The 24,090-nt window shown below is 32.2% G+C and overlaps 1 protein-coding gene and 1 non-coding gene across 3 annotated transcripts; one reads left to right on the plus strand and one right to left on the minus strand.

The window, feature by feature from the left end:
• The first annotated feature begins 4,912 nt into the window (after nt 1-4,912).
• Nucleotides 4,913-5,019, plus strand: LOC145955351 (small nucleolar RNA R71). The gene has a single exon (XR_014431965.1). It is a non-coding gene; the product is annotated as a small nucleolar RNA R71 (small nucleolar RNA).
• Nucleotides 5,020-16,251: 11,232 nt separating this feature from the next.
• Nucleotides 16,252-23,522, minus strand: AUG6 (HAUS augmin-like complex subunit). 2 transcript variants are annotated; one of them, XM_020373457.3, is made up of 13 exons: nt 22,944-23,522; nt 22,807-22,863; nt 22,607-22,701; nt 21,612-21,762; nt 21,102-21,227; nt 20,800-20,956; nt 20,282-20,342; nt 19,931-20,198; nt 19,511-19,636; nt 18,629-18,787; nt 18,279-18,525; nt 17,408-17,881; nt 16,252-16,840 (listed from the first exon to the last, which is right to left on the minus strand). In XM_020373457.3, the coding sequence occupies exons 1-13, from the start codon at nt 23,157-23,159 to the stop codon at nt 16,800-16,802; spliced, it is 2,178 nt and encodes a 725-aa protein (XP_020229046.1). In that variant the 5' UTR covers nt 23,160-23,522; the 3' UTR covers nt 16,252-16,799. The 2 variants fall into 2 exon arrangements, with proteins under 2 accessions (XP_020229046.1, XP_020229045.1); XM_020373456.3 differs by having other exon boundaries at nt 20,800-20,959.
• Between the last annotated feature and the right edge of the window lie 568 nt (nt 23,523-24,090).

The raw sequence follows: 24,090 nt of genomic DNA on the forward strand, positions 1-24,090 counted from the left end.
TGGGATTAACTGAATATGTATATATGCATGATTTTTTTTATTTTTTATTTTTTTATTTTTATTTTATTTTATTTTATTTTATTTTATTTTATTTTATTTTATTTTATTTTATTTTATTTTATTTTATTTTTATTTTTTTTAAGAAACTTGAGTAGGTTCCTGAAGAACCATAGAGTATAATTTTTCTAAGTGTTCCCCATGGAAATATAACTTCAATCTCTGTGCATTGACCTTGAATATGTCGCCTTTATCGTTTCTGATTTCTACAGCTCCATAGGGATATACTTTTTGAACTGTAAAAGGCCCTGACCATCTTGACTTCAATTTTCCAGGAAACAATCTGAGTCTGGAATTAAATAATAGCACCGAGTCCCCTTGCTTGAATTCTCTTCTATGTATATGCTTGTCATGCCACCTCTTTGTTCTTTCTTTGTAAATCTTAGCATTTTCATATGAGTCTAATCTGATTTCATCAAGCTCATTGAGTTCCAATTTCCTTTTTTCTCCAGCATCCTTTAGGTCATAGTTGAAGTATTTTATTGCCCACAAAGCCTTGTGTTCTAGCTCTACAGGAAGATGGCAAGATTTGCCATAAATCAGCCTAAATGGAGACATGCCAATAGGTGTTTTGTAAGCAGTCCTGTAGGCCCAAAGAGCTTCATCTAATCTTAAAGACCAGTCCTTTCTTGTTGTAGATACAGTCTTCTCAAGAATCTTTTTGATTTCTCTGTTGGATATTTCTACCTGTCCACTTGTTTGAGGGTGATAAGGTGTACCAACCTTGTGAGTGACTCCATACTTTTTTAAGAGAGATTCAAACTTTCTTTCAATAAAATGTGAGCCTCCATCACTGATCACAGCTCTTGGGACCCCAAATCTTGGAAATATAATTCTTTTGAAGAGTTTAATGACAGTATTTGAATCACTCGTTTGAGCGGGAATCGCTTCTACCCACTTGGACACATAATCAACTGCAACTAATATGAACTTGTAACCTTTAGAACTTGGGAATGGTCCCATGTAATCTACTCCCCATACATCAAAAATTTCTACTTCTAAAATCCCATTTAATGGCATTTCATGTTTCCTGGATATATTCCCTGATCTTTGGCATTGGTCACAAGAATTTACCATCTTCCAAGTATCCTTAAATAAGTTTGGCCAGTAAAAACCAGATTGTAGAATTTTAGCTGCAGTTTTTGATGTACTAGCATGCCCTCCATATGCGGAAGAATGACATGAGTGAATGATGTGAGGAGCTGCTTCTTCTGAGATACACCTTCTGTAGATACCATCTCTACACCTCTTATATAGGTAAGGTTCATCCCAAATAAAGCTGTTAAGGTCACTAAAGAATTTCTTCTTTTGTCGATAATTAAAGTCTTCAGGAAGGACTCCACATGCTAAGTAATTCACATAATCTGCATACCAGGGACTGTTTTTCACAACAACTGCTAAAATCTTTTCGTCTGGGAAGCTGTCATTAATAGGGAGTTCCTCCTTTGTTGCTTGGTCTTGTGGAAGTCGAGAGAGATGATCAGCTACTACATTTTCTACTCCCTTTCTGTCCACAATCTCTAAATCAAATTCTTGTAAAAGGAGAATCCATCTGAGGAGCCTAGGTTTAGCATCCTTTTTATTAAAAAGATACTTTAGGGCAGAGTGATCTGTGTAAACAATAACCTTAGACCCCACAAGATAAGATCTGAACTTTTCAAAAGCATAGACGACTGCTAACAATTCTTTTTCTGTTGTTGCATAATTGGCTTGGGCTTCATCAAGAGTCTTGCTGGCATAGTATATAGCATGAACCTTCTTGTCCTTTCTTTGTCCCAATACAGCTCCTATAGCATAGTCACTTGCATCACACATGATTTCAAAAGGAAGGCTCCAGTCAGGAGTTTGCAGAATAGGAGCTGTAGTGAGAGCTTCTTTCAACCTGTAGAATGCATTCTTACAAGAAACATCAAAGTTAAAAGGTACCTCTTTCACAAGTAGATTAGATAATGGTTTAGAGATTTTTGAAAAATCTTTAATAAACCTTCGGTAGAAACCGGCATGCCCTAAGAAACTTCTAACACCTTTAACATCAATTGGAAGAGGCAATTTATCAATTACTTCTATTTTTGCTCTATCTACCTCAATTCCTCTCCCAGATATTAGGTGTCCTAAGACAATTCCTTCTTGTACCATAAAATGACATTTTTCCCAATTTAAGACTAAATTCACTTCAGAGCAACGCTGCAATACTTTAGTTAGATTTAATAGACAGTCATCAAAGGAAATACCATAAACTGAAAAGTCATCCATGAAAACTTCCATCTCTTTTTCTAATAAATCACTAAAGATTGCAGTCATACATCTTTGAAAGGTAGCAGGTGCATTACATAGGCCAAAAGGCATTCTCCTATAAGCAAAAGTACCATAGGGACATGTAAAAGTAGTTTTCTCTTGGTCTAATGGATGAATAGGGATTTGATGAAAACCGGAGTATCCGTCCAAATAACAAAAGTATGAATGCATTGCTAACCTTTCAAGCATTTGATCAATAAAAGGTAAGGGAAAGTGATCCTTTCTAGTGGCATTATTTAATTTTCTATAATCAACACACATACGCCACCCAGTCACAGTTCTTGTGGGAATTAATTCATTATTATCATTTTTAACTACTGTCATCCCACCTTTCTTAGGAACCACATGAACTGGACTTACCCAAGGACTATCAGATATAGCATAAATTACCTTAGCATCCAATAATTTCAAAATTTCTTTCTTTACCTCTTCTTTCATCTTGGGATTTAGTCTTCTTTGAGCTTCAACAGAAGGTTTGGATCCTTCCTCCAAGAAGATGCGATGCATACAAAATGAAGAACTAATTCCCTTTATATCAGCCATAGTATATCCAATAACTTTTCTAAATTTTCTCAACTCATTGAGAAGTTTTTCAGTTTCTTTTTCATTTAAAGCTGAATTTACTATGACTGGATAAGTGGAATTAGCCCCCAAAAACTCATACCTTAAAGATGAAGGAAGTGGTTTAAGTTCTAACTTTGGAGAGTTTTCTTCTTGCCAATCTGTTGAAGACTCAAGAAGACTTTCTACTAGAGGATCTTTTTCTTTACACGGGGGACTTGAATCGATCAAGCAAGCATAATTAGGTTGAATCCCCTCAAGATCTATGTGCTTTCCTCCAACTAGAAAATTCTCCAAGGGATCCCTCAAAATAGATCTCATGACTTCTTCCTCCATGTCTTTAGGCAATATATCAACCCTGCAGCAAATATTTTCAAGAGAAGGTTGTCTAACAGATTTAGCAATATTAAATTCCATTGTTTCATCATTAATGGATAAAGACAATTTTCCATGTTTGACATCTACTATCACGCCTGCTGTAGCCAAAAATGGTCTACCTAGTATGATTGGTATTTGGTTGTCCTCTTCCATTTCTAAAACAACAAAATCTCCCGGAATTAAAAATTTACCTATCTTAACTGGAACATCTTCTAAAATTCCTATGGGATATTTTATAGATCTATCTGCTAACTGGATTGACATTGCTGTAGGCTTTAATTCTCCCATATCTAATTTCTTGCAAATTGATAAAGGCATTAAACTGATACTTGCCCCAAGGTCACATAAGGCTTTTTCAAACCTTAGATTTCCAATGAGACAAGGTATAGAGAAACTACCAGGATCCTTAAGTTTTTTGGGCAAATTATGATGGATCAATGTAACAGTCTCTCTATCATCCAATTTCCTTCGGTTAGCTAAAAGATCCTTAAGAAATTTAGCATATGTAGGCATCTGTTGTAGAGCTTCTACAAATGGAATGTTTACATACACTTGTTTGATCATATTTAAAAATTTTTCAAATTGTCTATCAAGTTTAGTCCTTGCTAACCTTTGAGGAAAAGGAATTGGAGGGTGATAAACAGTTTGAGGCTTTGATGAAGATACTTTTTCTTTTTCTAATCTCTCTTTTTCAGGTTTTTCAACCATAGGAGAAGCGTCTTCATCAATCTCAATATTATCATTTTGATTAGACACAGGTCCGTCTAATTTCTTCCCACTCCTTAAAGTAACAGCATTAACATTTTCAGCTGGGTTTGCAACTGTTTTACCTGGGAACTTACCTGGAGAATTGTTTGAACTAGGCATCAACTGTGCAATTTGATTTTCCAGCATCTTGTTGTGGAGAGTAATATTCTCAACCTTGACAGCAAGGTTTTGAATAGAATTTGCCATTGAATCATTGGTCTGTTTTTGATTAGTGACAAAATTCTCCATAAGGCTTTCTAATCTTGAAACACTTTGTTGAATTGAGGGTGTCTGTACTGGATTTCCTTGCCCATTAATGAAGTGATTGGACGGACGGAAATTAGGTTGCTGATTGCTACTTCCTTGAACTGGGTTATTCTTCCAAGAAAAGTTAGGATGATTCTTCCAACCAGGGTTGTATGTGTTGGAATATGGATTACTCTTCTCTCTTCGAGGAGTGTCATAGAAATTATGAGAAGCTGCCACTTGTTCAGTAGTATCTTCTTTTTCTCCAGTAAAAATTGAGGTACAATCTACTGCAGTGTGCCCTTGTTCCCTACAAAGGTCACATACTTGATTTGTAGCCACTGAATTAACCTTAGCTTTTTCCATCTTGTCTAATCTTTGATTAAGAGTATCAAATTTTGCTAAGAGTAACTCAATATTGTTCACTTCATATCGCCCCGGAGTTCCTTTTCTTGCTGTGACTTCTCTTTCACTGTATTGGCTGTGATTTGAGGCTACATTTTCCAAAATAATCATGCAGTCATTAATAGGTTTCCCCATGAAAGATCCTCCAGCTGCTGAGTCTAATATCATGGTGCTTTGTTGGTCCAATCCTTCAAAGAAAAATTGGATGGTAAGCCAACGGTTGAAGCCATGTTGTGGGCATGCTTGAAGATATCCTTTGAACCGCTCCCATGCTTCATAAATAGTCTCTCCAGTGCCTTGTTGGAAATTAGTGATTTTCTTCCTCAATTCTTTAGTTTTAGAAGGAGGAAAGAATTTCTCTAGAAAAGCTCTTTCACATAATTCCCAAGTTGCTATCTTTTCTCTAGGCACTGTTCTTAGCCACACCTTTGCCTTATCTCTCAAGGTGAGTGAGAATAAGCGGAGTCGCATTCCATCAGAAACTTCATCATCAAATTGCTGGGTCTCACAGATTTCCAAGAACCCCTCTAAGTGGTCATTAGGATCTTCTGATGGTAGTCCTCCAAAGGTGTTCTGTTTGAGCATATTCACCAGAGAAGCTGGTACAGTAGCTCCAGTTTGCATCTCCCCTCCAGGTATCCCACGAGCTATGGGTGCAGAGTAATCCCGAAGCGGTAAATTATCTCGTTGTGCAGCCATGTCAAATTCTCTAGAAAGGTTTCTTTTCCTTCTCAGGAGAGTTCTTTCAATCTCAGGATCAAGTGGTGTTGGTTTCCCAAGACGTAGAGATCTCTTTTGCATTAACCCTAAGGCACTGCAAAAAAAAAAAAAGAAAGTGACCCGTGAAATCTGAATTGGAGAAGTAAACACTAAAAAAAAATAAATTATTTATTTATTTAATTTAATTTTTATTTTTTTTAAAAAAAAAAATTCGAATTAAAATAATTGTAATTTAAATCAAGAGACGTAGTCCCCGGCAACGGCGCCAAAAACTTGATGTATGGAAAACCGCAAGTGTACGGTTGTCGTCAAGTAATAAATATCGAATCACAGGGACTACGTGTTTGACCTAGAATTACTAGTATTTTAATTTGAATTTTAAAACAGATGGAATTTTTGTTTTGAGATGATAAGATCATATTCGATGGTAAAAGAGATAGTAATGCAATTAATGAATAAGATAAAACTTTAAGATAAGATAAGGAGATTTCCGGGAATCTAGGGTTCGCACAAAGAGTTCCAACATTATTGAATTATTATTTTCATTAATTAATTATATTCCATCTTGAAGGTAGTCTTAACCTAATTTAATCCTTGCACCTTCTCAGGCTACGAGGACGTGTTTAATTAAAATTAATCTCTACTCTCGTGGTAATTACGTTCAATTAAACTCATTAAGATCTTTATTAATCTATTGCTCCTCGAAAGCTTAAATCTACTCTCGTGATTTAACACTCAAGTCTGTTCCTTTAGGTTCCGATAATTAGGTTCTCCTCTCAGTTCATCCCTAATTATCTATGATTATGAAAATTAAGATTAATTGTTTATCATAATTATAATCAAGTTCTCCTCTCAGTTCATCCTTAATTAATGTTATTATGAAAACAATAATATTAAAGTTCATATATAAAATATAAAAGAACAGATCAAGAATTGGAATAAAATTAAGAAACTGAATAATGCATTAATAAAGAGGTTCTCAGAGGCTAAGCCCTGATCCCAGAAAAAGGGAAACTACTCACAGGAGTTCATAGTAGTTCTCCAAGAAAAAAAGAATAAAAGAAAAGCAAACCTTAGAGTCGATGGCACAGGCGCCCAACCTTCTCCAAGTGTCAAAAACTAAAAAACTGTCTCCAAAACAAAAATCCCCGTTCTAGGCTAACCTAATCTAATTTATAACCTAAAAGGGTAAAAAGGTAAAACTACCAAGATAAAAATTACAAAGATAAAATAAAAATAAAACATAAAACTTAAAAAGCTGGGACGCGAAGTGAATCACGGCCGTGACTGAGAATCACGACCGTGATCTTCTCTGGAGCACATCTATGAAGGGTCAGTGGCGTTCACGGGTGTGATTGGGAATCACGGCCGTGATTTTCTCTGGTGAATCACGGGCGTGATTTAGAATCACGGCCGTGATTTTCCCTGTAGCTCAGCATTTCCTCTTTAATTCTTAAATCTTGATCCTGCTCAGAGAAAACACAACACATACCAAGAAAAGCATAAAATAGGAAAATGATATAAAAATTTATTAAAAACATGAAAGATATGCATGATTATGCTATGAATTCTTGTGAATTAAAGTGCTAAAATATGAGTAAAATACACAACATCAGTAAGGTAAGAGGTTGAGGGCTACAACCCTTAACCAAGTACCTGGAAAGGTTGTGTGGTTCCTTGAGGATAATCAGCGGGCAAATTTCATATGTGACTTAGCAATGCATGCCAAGGTTGTGGTAAGCCTATACCCAGTTATACTATTCCTAACGGTGGAACCAGACTTTCCTAGTGTAAGTGATGAGACCCGAGAAACTAGATGAATGATTGGTATCCCATTTTTTTGTGATTGAGTCGACACTTCGGGCATGAAAACTATTGGGTTGGTTCAGTAAGGTGGAAATCACTTAGACTGCTCATGTTGTTAGGAGATCTCTGAGTTGAAATACGTGACGACGCATATGTGTTGATGTGCTGTGAAGGTGTTGTTGAGATGTGTGTTGTTTATGTTGTGCATTGTATGTTGAACAAGTTGATGATGATGATAGTGTTGCTAGATTACTTGTGTTGTAAGTTTCTTTTAAATATATGTATTATTGAGAGGTGTGTAATACATGTGTTGTTTGTTGTTGTGTTGAATATGGTGACTATTATGATGAGTTGTATAGTTGTTGTGTTGCATATTTAATTATTATGAGTTGTTTATTTTCTCTAACTTACCCTTGCATATTTCCATGTGGTTTGGACTGCGATAATCATACGATGTATGGGAGCAGGATAAGGATAGGTTGAGAGATAGTTGTTAGAGGCCATATGAGGTGCTTGGAGTGAATGTTCTTTTTGTATGCTACCTTATAATAACATATTTTGCTATTTATAGTTGGATATTTTTAGTTGCTTGCTTAGTAACTTGTCTTGTAAATACTTTTTATTATACTATTTTAGTATATATACAAGTAGTATGTTGTGTTGTCCCGTAGTGTGACAGTCATGACGGATCATTACAAAAATTAATATTGAATAAATATAATATCATAATTTTATAATAATAAAAATTAAAATAAAATATTATTTACATATTCTTAATATTTAATGTATACTAAAATTCTAAACTAAATATAATATAATATCTAAGTTTAAATTTAAATAAAATATAAAATTGTCCATTAATAATAACAAGCTTATATTTAAAATAAAAAGTATCAAATTAATATAATATAAATTATAAAAATATAAATATTAAATATTATAAATTAATATAAATAATTAAATTATATTTACAAGACAAATTTTACAAGTAAGTTATTTAATTTATATTTCTTTATTAAATGTGTATTTTTTATTAAAAAAAATAATTTGACCGGTTCAAACTTGTTTAACTGGTTTTTTTTATACTAATTTTATCAAGTTTTATCGATTTTGAACGAGTTTTATCAATTTTTCACTGATTTGATATAAAATGATTTTCTAAATCAACCAAATCAATTAAGGATTGATTTTTGGTCAAAGTGATGTGGTCAATTTGGTTTGATTATGGAAAACATGTTAAAAAGTAATCAAAGCAATATTATACTAGTGTACAAAATATTTTTATTTTTTTTGTGAATTTTTAAAATAATAAATAATAAAAAAAATATATGATAGTGGATGATTATTAAAAATACATGAAATTATAAAATATATATAATATAAAATAAAAATATTTATAATTTTTAAAAAGGTAATTATTTAAAAGTGTGTCTCTTTTGTTTAAAAACAATTAAAACAAAAAACAAATGGTAGAATAGAATAATAATTTAAAAGTTGTGGATGATTTATAACTTATGAAAAAATAATTTTTAAAGGTAAACAAACATTGCATAGTTCTATGTATTTTTTTTTTTTTTAAAAAAAACATTATAGATAATAGTGTATTTTCTTTATCTTTTACTAGTGCAAACAAACATTGCATAGTTACATGTATTTTAAAAAAATAAAAATAAAAAAGAAAAGTAAAAAATAATTAAAATTAAATAATAGTCCGTAGTTATTAATTGGAAGATTTAAATGGTTTTCAAGTAACTATAAAAAATAAAATAAGATAAAAATATTACTAAGATAATTTTTTTAATAAATTTTAACAAATAAAAAATATTTAAAAATGTATTAGAGTATGTTCAAACACTATCTTTAGGTTAAATAATTGCGTAAAAATTTTATACCTACCATGAATAAAAATTAAACTCTTAAAAATTTTATTTTTAAGAATTTAAACTATATATTATTTGAATAAATATTTTACATCATCAACTAATTAAAATTTAATTTTTGTGTAGTATATAAAATAATTATTATTAAAATTAATAATTTTTTATATAAAAAAATAACTATTTATAATTTGGGGTTATATGACTTTTTTAAGTTAACGAGTGAATGACTGTAAAATAATTTTATATTCATATTTTAAGTATCTCTTAATTTATTGGATTAGAAACTAATTTTATATTAACGAAATTGTAACTTTTGCTAATTTAATGATTTTTTTAATAACAGAAATCAAACACAAGTTTTTCATTAAATATTTTAGACAGTTTTATGCTCATGTTTCTCTCTCTATTTTTAATACAAATAAACTTTTGAATAAGAACACTTTTCAATTCAATTTTACAAAAAAAAAAAAGTAAATAAATTCTCAATTGGGCTTCAGCAGCAGCCATTAGTGGGGTCACACAATGGTGGGTCCCATCTCATTGGCTATGAAAATCTTAAGATAATTTTAATTGTCTCACTCATACTTTGAACAATGAATGATTGGGATAAGCCTTATTTTGGATAATAATTTCTTATCATGATAATGACATATTATTATTATTATTTAAAAAATGGTTAAAATTTGAGGGGTTGAAGGTAGATAACATTTTTTTCATTGCTTCCAATGGGTTAATGAGTAACTGTTAAATGTCACAGTATTTTCAAATAAATTTTTCATATAAAAATTCACACCAACTTTGAAATGAGTGGTTGAATAATTTCAATCATTACTAAACGCGTATTACCGGAAAATAAAATTAATGAGTGAAAATCGTACCATACATAGTATCATTATGATAAACTTGAATTCTAATCATCAATTATTACAGTGTTTTATAAATTTTGAAGCAAAAATTATTACTGTTTAAATTATGACTACTCCTTCTAAATTTATATATAAGAAAAGTGCTTACAATTTTTAAATCAAAATTTAAGTAATTTTAATGAAGTTAATTTTATTTAATACTTTTAATTTAAAATCATTTTTATGATAATAAATAAGAGTACTATTTATCATAATTGTAGCTAAAGATATTTTCAAAAATGTAATATATATTTATGTGAAATTATAATATTTAAATATATTTAATAAAATTTTCTTAATATATATGAAATTAGTTATTTTTATTTTATAAAAGATCTCAAATTATATTACACAAACAATTTTATGAGGATATTTTAACTTAGTAGTTTTAGTTCTAACCATGAAAACGTATAATCTATAACAATATATTTTTTTGGGTGTACTATTTTTAAAAGACAATTATATTCTTGTGTTGTATTTTATTTTTTCACTAATTTAATCTAAGGATAAAATAGGAAAAACATATATATAAAAAATAATTGATCTCTTTAAAAATGATAACTACCCTTTTTTTTTATGTGGAAACACTAATTTATTTTATTTTTCTATAGAGGTATGGAGTGCCTTTTTTTCTACTAGTTTCTATTAAGGGGCATTTAACCTAAAAGGTAAATATTTCAATGTTTAAATATATTTTTATTTTCCTTCAAAAAATATATTTTTATTCTTTAAATATGAGGTAAATTTATTTTTATTTCTCAAATTTAAAATTAATCTTTCTAGTCACTATAATTTGAAAAACAAATCTCATTTTAGTCTCTCTATTCAAATATCATTGGTGAATCTATCAAATATAACTCACCTATTAACAAATGTATCACACCAAATTTATCTACTAGTGTCTTTGTTATAAAAGCATCCTATTGAACTTAAAAGATGTTTTATTCCTGGCTTAATCTGCCACTGTAAGTTATATTACAAAAAACCACAAAAGAACTAGAACAAGAACATTTGAAATTACATTGACTAAAAAATTACTTTTAAATCTGATAATTTAAAACAAAGTACTTTAAATTTGAGAGACTAAAAATTGAGAATTATATTTATGGTCCTTTATCTTATTTTTTTTTATTCATTTAGGTTTTTTACCTATTAAAATACTCATTTTGATCCTTTATCTGTTATATTTGGATCAATTTAGTCTTTTAAAAAATGTTTATTTTCAATTTTATAACACGATTTTGAATTTATTTTTGACTACTTCATGATATAAAATTTGTAGCAATAGATTCACATACATGAAAATTATAAAATTTAATTGTTATTCAAATCTAAAAAAGCTATAAACACAGTGAAAATTGTATGTAAAATATATCTCACAAGCAACTAGAAAATAATAAGAAATTATATTTTTTTTTTGAATTTTTCTACTATTTTTTAGACTTATATTTATGAGATTTTTACCATATTTATGAAACTTTTTTGTTTGAACTTTAGTTATGTTTAATATTTTTCATATAAATAAATCTAGTTAGACAAAATTTAAGTCTTGAATCAAGTAGAAAAGAATTCAAAATTGTAAATAGTTATGTGAGATCTTGACTTAAGGGGGGAAAGGAACTTCAAGAACCAAACACTTCTCTTTCTTTTTCTCAGATTCTTAAGGAAAGATCTTTGAGACTTGGAGCTGAGAATCCCGTGGTGTAGCTGCGCAACTTGAGTTGTTGGAGTTCGGAGCCATTTCCTTATCCTTCTCTTCTTCCACTTCAAAGTAGCCCAAAGTTCTCCATTCTCTTCTTCTTCTTCTTCTTCCTCAAAGAGCTCAGGATCAAGGTAAGTGAAGCTGGAAATATTGGGTTTTTGGTTAACATGTTGGGTTGTTGAATGAATTGAGACTTAAAATTGGTAGGATTTATGAAAATCTATAACTGGGGATGAATTTGAAGTGGTTGCATGTTGAAAATTGAGGTTTTGGTTTTCTTGATGGAAGGTTAAAATGTTGATGATTTTCTTTGAGTTTTGATCCATGCATGTTGTGTTTTTTGTGATTTCTGGGTTGCATGAACAAATCTAGTAGATACAATGAGTGTAAATCATGTTTAGGTGGAAAATTGATGAAATGTAAGCGAGGAACGAAGGGGGAAGCCATGAAAGTGTAAAAATTTTGCACTCAATGTTATAGTTGTGAGAGGAAATGGGATGATAAAGATCCAGTGTTGCAGCATTAAGTTGAGTGTTGTAGACTTGGGAAAAAACTGAATTGGCAAAGATTTAGGGCTAAAGCGCTGAGTTGAATGCTACAACCTTGGGAAGAAATGGAGTTGGTAGAAATCCAACGCTAAAGCATTGAATTGAGAATTGTAGGGTCGAGGGTAGATGACCAAATTTGGTCTTGAGATCTTCTTGGAAGTTGTATCCTTGGATTTTAGATTTCCAATGGCGTTGGAATCACCAAAAAAGGAGGTCTAGAATCCCAATTATGACCTTTCTAGTGAGTAAAGGTCAAGTTGTTAGCATTTAAACAAATTGTTATGATTTTTTTTTTTACAATTTTTAACATGGTAGATGATGGAATTAGAACCTGAGTTCTTCATGAAAGTTGTAGAGAATCTCCTTGTCTTTCATATAAGATAAGGATGAGCATGATAAGAGTAATAAAACTTTCTATGCGTTGTTTTATGTGAAGGTTGTTAGTGTAGGATAAGTGATTTTGATAAGTTATATGTTGATACATTTTGCATGATGGGTGAATTTGGTGAACATGAATAGAATACTTGTGTCTATTGCATGTTGCATGATGTAGGATAATGATAATAAGCATTGAAATGTTATTTTTGTGTAGTTGAAATAGTGATGAGCTTTGATATGTTATGTATGATTGAGATGCTATTGTTGAATGAATTGTGGAGCATTGATATGTTATTATTGTATAAATTGTTAAGCATTAGTATGTTATTCTTGGTTGAGGTGTTAAGCATTGGTATGCTATACATGATTGATGTTATTGATCTTTATATGCATTAACTGGATGAGATGTATGTAGTAGATGCATGGTGAGGTGTAGATGTTCAGAATGTGGTGTGGCATTAAAGCATGATGGCTAACTTAGGACTTGAGGAAAAGAAATTATTTTGAAAACTGAAGATCCTATATAAGGTATCTTGGAGTGGTGCTCGAGTAGGCCAATGTTTGGAAAACCTTCCTTAAGTAGGTGTGTCTCTTGGAGTAGGTTTTGAGATGTGTTGAATCTCCTCCAAGTCCTTAGTTAGTGGTTGAATAAGATAGGAGGTCGAGGGCTATAACCCTTAACCAAGTACTTAGAATGATTGTGTGGTTCTTTGAGGATAATCAATGAGCGAATTTCATATGCAACTTGATAATACATGCCGTGGTAAGCCTATACCCAACTGTACTACTCCTGACAATGGAACTGAACTTTCTTAGTATAAGTGATGAGACCAGAGAAACCATAGGAGGGATTGGTATCCCATTTTTTTATGACCGAATCGACGCTTCGAGTGTGAAAACAATTAGGTTGGTTCGGTAGGGTGGAAATCACTTAGACTGCTCATATTGTCAAGAGATCTTTGCAGGTGAATACGTGATGACACATTGGTTGATTTGTTTGTATATGAAAAATGTTGAGGTGTGTTCATATGCATTGTTGATGTTTTGTGGTACATGATTTGATGAGGTACATGTTTGCTTCAAGAGTGTTAGCTTTCATGTATGATATATGGTGTAATATTGTATATTATAGACTTGTTTTCTATATGTATATGTTTTCGAACTCTAGCTTACCCTTTCTATTTCCATGGTAGTTTGGACTGCGATGATCATACGTTGTATGGGAGCAAATCAGGACTAGGCTTAAGGAGCTGTTGTAGGCAGACATTGTGATCCCTTTAGATGGCGGTATTATTGATGTACCTTGTATAGGTGTCCTTGACCAACACTAGGGCGCAGAATTATTTAGGATTGTTGTATACATGTATATATTCAGTTTATATCAGTTTGGTTGTTTTACTTATATAGTCATGTTATATATATGTATTTTATATTTCTTCCCTTAATCCTATATGTTCTAGTAATTTAGTTTCTAATGGTAGTAGTGATTCTATATAGTATGACGACCACGACGAGTCATTACAAGTTATTATTTCAAAAGGATTAAAATGAACATTTTAAAAGATAAAACATTTTAAAAATAAGATAAATGATCAAAAGTATAATTTAATTAAAAATTTATCTAAGACATTTTAATATGCTTAAATTTGAATTAATGCTTGTTTTGAAAATATATACATTCTAAGAAACTTCTTCGAATACAAAAATAAATAAATGCAAAAATATATTAAATTGATTCAACATAATCTATCAATTATATAAGAGTTGACTATATTTTGCTTCTTTAGTAGAATTTGTACGCACTTTTAATTTTAAGTTTATATAAACATTGAAAATAAGTACAAATTAAACATAACTTCTCCGCTGTTGCCATCAGCTATTCAAGTATTCAGTACTATCTATAGGATCAGGTAGCAACAATTTGTCTGGGCTAAAAGAAGTATTGTTATTTGAAAAGTAAAGGTTCAGTTACAATCACAAACTAAACCAAAACCAAAATTTCAAACACAAGGTTCTGCATTTAGTAATAGATGCTGCTTACATTGGAAACAGTAAACATCCATAACATTGATTATTGAATTGAAAGAAATATTGATCTAATCACTTGAAAATCACCTGCTATGGTCAAATGGGATAGAGCAATTTTTGACAACTAAGTTTGTAACGAATTCGTTATTGCATGTAATATAATATTCTTTTCAGTTTTTTTTTTTTTTAAGATTCAAACCTAAAATATTCTTCCGTCATTTTTATAAGAACTAATCTTAAATGTCTTTAAATAATTAAAAAAAAATCTAAATGTTTTTTGTATTAATCATTTGTCTACAAAAATGCCTTTGACTAAAATTCAGTTTTTTAATTCAATAAATAATCAGTAAAATAAGAGCTTCATTAAACTGTTAGGATCACCTTACTGGTGAGAAATTGAGATAATATGTTTAGAATTCTAACTTCAAATAAGAGTAAAAAATTGAGATAGGTAAATCTTAACCATTTAATTAAATATGCCTCGTGAAATAATGTTTTAATTTTACAATCCCTTTAATTATGTGGTTAAGAATTCACTCCTCTTTAGAGTTTTATCTTCCATTTGTTATGCTTCTTATATTCACATACTAAATTGCGTATTTGACCTTACCATTTTCCCCAATGACTCCAAAATATTCAAAATTCTTTAATAAATTACTTATTGAATGACCCCACGCGTTAATCTTATCTTATTTAGCATTATGCAAGTAAGCATCAATTTTGAATTTTGGGGTACAATAATCACAGAACCAAAGTACTTATTAAGACTACTCCCTTATATATATATATATATATATATATATATATAAAAGACGTTATAATTACACCGGTGAAATTTTTATTAAGTATTACATCTTTCAATAATTTTATATTAATTATAAATTTTGTAAATCTAACCGTTAGATTAAAAGTTTATTTAAAATTGAACAACAATTTGAAAGTAATCAAAGTGTTTATATTTTAGTATATTTTGAAATGAATATATTACGTCAATTTTATTTTATAAAAATAAAATATCAAATTATCTTGAATTAATATAAAATTTTGTATATATTATCTAAGAGATATGAACTTTCAATCTAACGGTTAGATTTACAAAACTCGCATTTAATATAAAATTATTGAGCGGTGTAATACTTGATAAAAGTTACACCGGTGTGTAAAAATTGTTGCATACTCAATACTCTGGTCAAACGAGTGATAGTGTATTTGATGTATTTACACTGTCACTTATTTCATATTAAAAGAAACGTAAGTAGTAACTAATTCAGGTACCATTAGAATTCAGGTACCATTTAACTATGAATTCGCGGATTAAAAAAATCAATTTTTGAGAATTGTCAAAGCCAAAATATTGATAATAAATAATACTCGTAATTTTGATAGGTCCATCTCAACAAAGTCAAAAGAATTAGTAAAATTCCCGGCCCATCTCTCCTCTGGTCATATCCACAAAAATGAAACCATCTAATTGCAATTAGTTTTGTTATGTGCTATATACAAACAATTGCAAGTCATAGCATTAAATCAAAGAATTTATATTCCACTAATCAGTCATGACCATATTTAAGAAAAGAAAAACACAACAATGTCACTGAACAGTAAAATAAAAAGACGTGAGTTTCATTCCTGATATATTGGCAAGATACAAGACCTAGATCATGTAACACGCAACTATAAAAATACATAAACTAATTGCAATCCAAGTGCCAGGGGGATGCAGCATTGCAGCAGATAGCCCAGAACTGCTTTGTTATATCCACAACGATTTTTTTTTAAACAGGCCCATTGGGATGTCAGTCTACTTAAGCAGATGAAAATGGTTGACCAAAAAAACAATGGATGAAAATGTGAATATAAGGTTGAAGTTCATCCACCCAGCTTGCATTTTGGATTCTAGCATCTACATCCCTAAGTAAATCATCATTCACCAATGAAGAACACGGGTCACTCAGGGTGCCTCCCGGTAGTAGGGCATCAACAGAGTAAATAGATGGTGAAAATATGCCAAACAAGAATAAAATCATACAAGTATCGTGTTATATAAGGTGAATGGAGTAAATATCCCAACAAAAGAATAGCAATCCACCACATCAATAATGCCGTTTCTTCAATCAAGTTTTGTAGGTTGCCCAGAAAATTTTCAATGGTCTATCAAGGCCGTTTCAGTCTCTGAGAGGGGGGCTGCAACAACAAAATTCCCAACTCATTACTCATGAATTAACCAACATGTGTTCAGAAACTTTAGGCATAAATGTATGAAGTATGAAGGAGGCACCACTACAAGTTTGTTCACCCGAACCACTCCCCACCCCGCAGAAAAAGAAAATTCTGTATATATGTTCTTATAAAATACTTCCCTCAGTCCTAATTATAAACAATATAAGACAAATCATCAAGACCAAAAAAATAATTTAGTTGGTTATTTTAATTAATTGTATCATAAATTCGAATTTTAATCCAAAAATATCCTTTGTTTAAGATTATTATATTTAGTTGGTTATTACATATGAAATAGAATTAACAATAAATTAAGGGTATAAAAAAAGTTATCTCTAAATAACTTTAAAAACTAATGATTTTTGCTTATAATTAAGATGGAAGGAAATTGCTTATAAAACAAAACATTAAAAATGCATTTCAAATCCCCCCACCACCCAAGTTTTTTCTCTGCCCAACTTAGCAAAGCATTTAAAAAATATCAGGATTAGGAGATAAGAACCAAAACAGGTTGTCGATAATTCAACATACCCAGCAAGTCTTCAAATTGATCTGTCAAAAGTGATGAGTCCATTAGAAGAGGCGGTGAGAAGACTTGATCCTGTGCATCCTCAAAGTCAAAAATTGACCGCTGAGCATCAGATGTAGCATTTGAACCAGTATATGAGAGAAACCCATTTACATTGTCATAATCAGAAAGCCTTTCCAAATCATTCAACATATCTGGAAATTCTTCAAACTTGCTCTCCCCATGCCCAACAGATGCATGACTCTCAAGCAAGGATTCATCTATTTGGGATACAAATAATCTTTTGCTCCTCAATGAAACAGGTCTTTTTTCTGCATCTAAATGAGAAAAGCCGGTTTCTGAAAGAGGGACAAAGAAGTGCTCAGAACTTCCATCAGATTGACTATCCCGTGATGACTCTGAATTACATGACCGCAATGCCAGCGCTGCTTCTCTTACTGACCTCTTCAAATTCTGGACAAAGGAACTGTCACTATCTACAAAATAAAATCATTATCAGCCACCTTGTGTTCTAACACATTGATGAAATCCCCTCAAAAAAATCACAGGCTTCAATAAAAGCTTAAGCTATTAGGTAATCCCAGCCCAAGAATGATTTTGTATCTCTTAACATAACAGCTCAAGCAAGAGCCCCCCTAATCTTAAGCATGGACAGTGCAGAAGCTCACTTTCCTTTGTGCAGAAATTTAGTTGAATTATGAAGAGTGGAGATAACGGACGCAAGGATTAAACACCTAACCCCTTGGCCATAGAGGCTTTGGATACCATGACAAGAACCGAGTCTCCTAAAAGCGTAAGCTATTCTAGGGAGGCTCAAGGACAATTCATGGCTCTAGCAAAACATTTAGACAAAAGGCTCAAGACAAAACATACCTTCTGCTGAACTTGTTACTTCATTATTTGAAGGAGGATCCAACGATTTCCTATCAGAAACGTTCTCTGTTTGGCTGGTTTGAGCAGCATTACTGTTCCGCCTTTGGACATTTCCAGATTTTCCAGAAGATGGGGTCAAGCTGAATAATTGAGGAAGCTTTAAAGTGGGAGGACTAACAGAAACCTTGTCAAGCTGAATATTAGATATTCTTGAAGAAAGCTCACTAACATCATCAGTGCTATTGTCCTGAGCAATAAAAAGTGATACGGAGAAATAGAGGTAAATCAGATATGGTATCGTGAAGGCATCAAAGCAGCAATGACATTACTTTACTAAAATAGTAGAATACCATCCTCCCACTACTCTGTGTCTGGATAGGTGACGTTGACTGGCCATTATGTCTGTTCATTGGAGGTAGATTGGAGGCTATACAGTTAACCTTTTCTGTACACTCTGATATGGACTTTTGTATGGTTGGAGCAACGTCCTTGAGTTGGTTAATAAGCACCTGCAAATGAAAAATACAACAATGTGAAATTCCTAGGGAGGAATCTTTCTAGTATAGAAATTCCTAGGGAAAAATACAGGTCAACTCCATATAAGATACTTGACCCATACTGCAAAAGGTGTGGAGATAGAGCAAAGATAGACTCAACATATGATAGTGTTATTTAAGTGTAACACCAGAAGCTAACTGATAAAGGGAATGTAACTCCTCCATAGCCATCGCTATTTGCTAAATAGTGAAGGACAAAGCTAACTGGTATTTTACTCATCTACTTCCATCAATACATAAGCCGCAGACATATATCAATAATTATATATAAGAAGCTGTAAGCAAACAGAAAATATCGTGTCTATTTGCATCTTAAAAGAAACAGTCTACTAACACAATGGAAAAATAATACAAAAATCTAATTCCTCATACATAAAGGGGTTGCTAAAAACATCTCAAAACAAAACTTTTTGTTGACACTTATAAACAACGCCTCTAGCAAAGTAAACTTTCCAGTATATCAATGTAACTTTCGGCACAATAAAAGTTCCAAAAAGGTCAATTAACCAAGTAGTGTCAACATATTAAGGACATTATTTCTCCTTCAGCATAAAAGCATCAACTTGGTCTATAAGCTTTATCATAAGCAAATGACAATTAAAAAGAAGCTACCTTTGGAAGCACTTCAACCTTGGTAGGATCAAGCAGATTTTAAAACATGGTTTAATGAATTACCTGGAAGCTAGCCAAATGTTGCTGATGCTCTGCAAGAGTTGCTGCTAAAGACTCAGCATGGCCACTTGAACCCCCTTCCTGTGCACTGCGCAAAATATCTGGACCCTCTCCATCATTTGCTTTTGCCTACAGATCATACCATAGTTAGATGTTTCTATAAGTAATAAATAAGAGTGAATAACAAAACATAACATGAATTAACTTACTACTAGGCATTGTGATTCTCAACTGAATATAAAGAAAATAAGCATTAGAAAGAAAGAGAAATAAGACATGTTACAACAAATAAATTTCGTCACCAAGTATTTGATGCAACAAAGTTTGATTGATTATCTTATTTTCAAAACTCCGGTCTATAACCAATAAGCACAAGTATATATTATTAGAAATACCTTAAAAAAAAGGTTTGGGAGAGCATACCAGATGAAGTGATTGTTTGTGGATACGTTGCAAGGCATGGGTCCATCGTCGTATAACCTCCGCTACATCAACAGTTTGGTGGACTCTTCCAGTTCTGTCATCCACTCTTGTCAATATCTCATTGCTAAAATGTGATCCATCATTCTCTTCTTTGTTATCCATTTGCACTGCAGGTAAATCACTAGGTTGACCAGATAATACATCTGAATAAGGAGCTTGAGAACTCTGGTCCATTGCTGCAAGCAAAGATGATCCAGAGATTCGATACCTGAAATTTTGTATCAAAAAATTAGCTGGTAAATTTGGCCTACATGTATTGGAAAGGCAAAGCAAGCTACATCACTACATTACCTATGTTCTCGATGAGCTATCAAGTCCTCAATAGGACCAGATGCAAGAACTTCATGTTGACCTGTATCAAAAACTCAATATCATTACTAGCTAGTTTTTATTTTTTTATTTTTTTTATTTTTATAAGACAGTTAAAAAATGGCATGAGCATGTTAGACTACAATGAGAAGAGCAAATCTTATTATTAGTCAATTTATAAATACAAGAAAACAATAATAAAGACATATCCAAATCATATCAGCATAAAATTAATAAACTAGCCGCACTTATTGAAATCAAACTTAGTGTGCATTTGTTTTAACGTTAACACATGTTCAACTCAATTCATGAGTCTTGAAGCTTTGAATCCAACGGATGTTTGAAGCTTCTCAACATTAAAACAAACACACTCTGAGTAGAATTACATGATCCATAAGACATAATTAATAACTAGCCACACTAAATAAATCAAACTTAGTAGAATTACATGATACATTAGACATGCAAAGATTAAATGAAATATTAATCTTTGCACTTACTTTTTCGAGCTAATAAAGAGTCCCATAGCCTAGTAGCCTTTGAAACTAAATGAGAATTCTGACTTGAACTGGATACCAGATCATCCCAGAGCTCTCCTTCCAACTTCACTTTATTCCTCAAGTCATGCAGCTTTTCCAATTCTTGTTGCAAATAAGCCTTCTTTCAAGGTTTTACACAATATAATTGCACACAAGAGACAAATGCATAAGGAATGTTCTTAATGGGGAGGGGGAATATGTACTATATACAATATAACATATATAAGCTGAATTTGGTACATAGCCTTCCGTAATTGATATACCTCTTCAGCACATAAGCCACGAAATTCAGCAGTCATTTCATGAGCCAAATTCGACCACATAGCCTGCCGTTGTACAGCCATTTGTGCATCTTTAAGAAACTTCCTTCTTTCAAGAGCTATTCTTGCCTGTTTAAGACCAAAGACTCAATTGAGTTACTTAAAGACCAGGAGACATTATCAACACAAGAACATGAAAGAAAAAAATAAATAAAGCAAAAAATAAAAATTATTTTATTACCCATTTCTAACTGTATGAGCAGTATGAGAATGTAGTACAGAATTCAAAGAAAACACAAAAACATAGTTCGGACATTTTGCAGAACTTCATATTTTAAAAACAATTGCTCTAAAAGGACAACTGATTTTTTTGTAAATACTGAGAATGACAATCTTTTATTTTACAGCAAACACACCAAACTAGTCATATAATGGTATCAATTACAAGGACACGTGCATAGAATGATAGTCAATTCATCCTTCAGTAAAATTTTTATGGAACATCACCAATACCTTTGTAACCGGAAGTAGAGTAGCTGCATGTGAGAATGCTACATCAGTCAATGGTGCAGGCAACGGGTTCGAAGATATGTCAGTAGTAAATGTCCTTCGATGAACCTCTTGCAAAGCATGCAATGAAAGTTGCCATAGAAGCTCAACAAACCTACATCAACATGTACACTCAAATAACTTCAGAACTATCTTTAACAAAAAACAAACAATAAGCTTCCATTACCATCTTATCATACAAGACTACTATAACAATATAACAAGAAAAGCCTTTTCACACTAGGTCAATGTGAAACTAATTTGACCCAACAGTCACAAACCAAGTCTACAGAAAGGCCATTTAGATCCAACTCCTTTTTATTGGTTTCACTTCTTTTCTTGATCTCTACCCATTATAATATTAAGCCATCGTCCATCAAATCAGCTTATCTTACTTCAGCTACTAATAGTCTTCTTCTAACATGACCAAATGATTTCAGGTGAGATTTCTACCATCTTTTCCACAATATGTGCTGCTACCCTTACCTCCTCTCAAATTTATTCACTCCTAATCTTTATCTTGAATGCTCATTGTTCACTCTCATGCACTGCAACATCCCCCTCTCTACAACACGTATCTTACTAGCTCATGCTCTTTTTAGCTCTTTAACCACCAGCACTCGGTATAACAAAGCAATGTAGACAAAGGACTTAAAGATATTATTTAGAGGGACAAGTCTCAGTTACAGAATATCACCAACTACTTTCTTCAATGCAGAAGTTCTTTGAAATAATCTTAAATTTCCAGTAGATTTCCAATTGTCCATTTCGTCAACATCCATTCATTAACTATAAAATCACTTCCCCAGCTCCACCCATGCCACAGAAATACACCAATTTACAAAACAATTTACCAAAAAAGGCAAACCCGTAAATTAAACTCAGTTTACCCCAACTCCCAGGGATCAAGACAGCCAACTACACACAAACACAAATCAACAGCAAGTAATCACACAAACCTAGGTCCACAGCACGTAGCAAGTGAAGAAACCCTGGAATTACTCCTCGGAAGCGCACCCTGCGACTCAAGCTCGCTGATAATCCCTTGCACAACCTACAAAATCCGCATTTCCACCGCAATCCAAACACATTCACTCAAACCAACGCCAATTAATAAAACAAATAAAATTGCAAAAAAAAAAAAAAAAGAAATGGATACCTTGCGAAAATCACGCGACTGCGCGGAATCGAAAATCGGCCAGACCTTGTCGAAATCCTGAGAGATCGAAAAAGAGGGTTAGAGATAAAGATCGTGGAAGAAAGGAAAAGAGCGAAGAGCGAGAGTGGAATGGATACTTTTGCAGATTGAATTGGTCCTCTGAGAGAGGAGAGGATGAAGTAGAGAAGCTGTTCCCCTAATTTAGGGTTGGAGTGACGAAAATGTCCGACCCGAGGAGTGGCGTTGGATGCTCCGACTCCGATAATCGCCGGATCCAGACCCAACAGCAAGCAATTGGTGTACATTGCGCTTTCCAGTTCTAACTCTCTCTCCTTCTCTCTGTCCATCGTCATCACCTTCTCTCACACACACTCTTTCTCTTTCTCTTTCTCTTCTTCGTCTTCGTCTTCGTCTTCGTCTTCGTCTTCTTCTCTCTGATCGTCTTCTATATTCGGGGCTGGAGGTCCCTGGCTTTAGGGGAAATTGCGGAACGACACCGTAATTTGAAAAGCAGGGGTGCGTTGTTTAATTTGGGAAAAGCAGAACGGCGTCGTTTGGTGCCGGCTCGATTCTATCTTGTCGCAACGGGAGGTGGAGTGTCCTGTCGTGTGCTGGGGACCCAACCGTCGATTAGATTAACATTCCGACTACTTCCTCCAATTTGAATTTGTGAAACCTATGACCATTTTTTCTTTTTTCTTTTTTATTTTGGGGATGGGTTATTTATCATGGGTTTGTTTATTTATGTGCCTGCTCCTTATCAAATTTTAATAACGTCATTCAAAATTCTTTTGAATTTGATTTCTGTTCGATTATGGCTTCACAATACATTAGGTATAATTACGTAATCTACTGATTTTTAAATATATAAAAGGAAAGGTCTACTTACTTAAAAAGAAAAAGTTAAGTTTATTTAATTATATTTTATTTAATAACTCGTATTTTATATTAAATTTTAAGTTTAAATTATTGAATAAAAAAAATTTAATAGATATATCATATTTGCAAATTTTAAAAATATTTAATACTTCGTTTTATTAATTTAAATTGATAAATAATCATAAAAATAATTTTATATAAAGGGTTTCTTGATTTGTTGTACATATTGTTATTGTCAATTTTAATTTTTTTTAAAAATTATATAATAATAATTAACAAATATCATAAATGTGAGACCCGTGCTGGTAAAAACACCTCCCCCAACACTCACTCAACTCTCTCTCATTTTCAAAACTTCCTCCTTACTTCTTCTTCTTCTCATTTCTGATTTTTCCCACCCATTTC

This window comes from Cajanus cajan, chromosome 2 (assembly GCF_000230855.2).
Source record: "Cajanus cajan strain Asha chromosome 2, NIPB_CcT2T_4, whole genome shotgun sequence".
In the NCBI taxonomy this organism is placed as follows: Eukaryota; Viridiplantae; Streptophyta; class Magnoliopsida; order Fabales; family Fabaceae; genus Cajanus; species Cajanus cajan.

Bases quoted from the DNA above. Each gene is read 5' to 3' on its own strand.
- AUG6 (XM_020373456.3), bottom strand. From the start codon at position 23,159: ATGACGATGGACAGAGAGAAGGAGAGAGAGTTAGAACTGGAAAGCGCA. The intron at 20,343-20,799 runs GTAAGTGCAAAG...TTTTTGATACAG, and splicing joins CTCTTTATTAGCTCGAAAAA to GTCAACATGAAGTTCTTGCA. The intron at 17,882-18,278 runs GTATGTTTTGTC...TTTATTTTGTAG, and splicing joins AGTAACAAGTTCAGCAGAAG to ATAGTGACAGTTCCTTTGTC.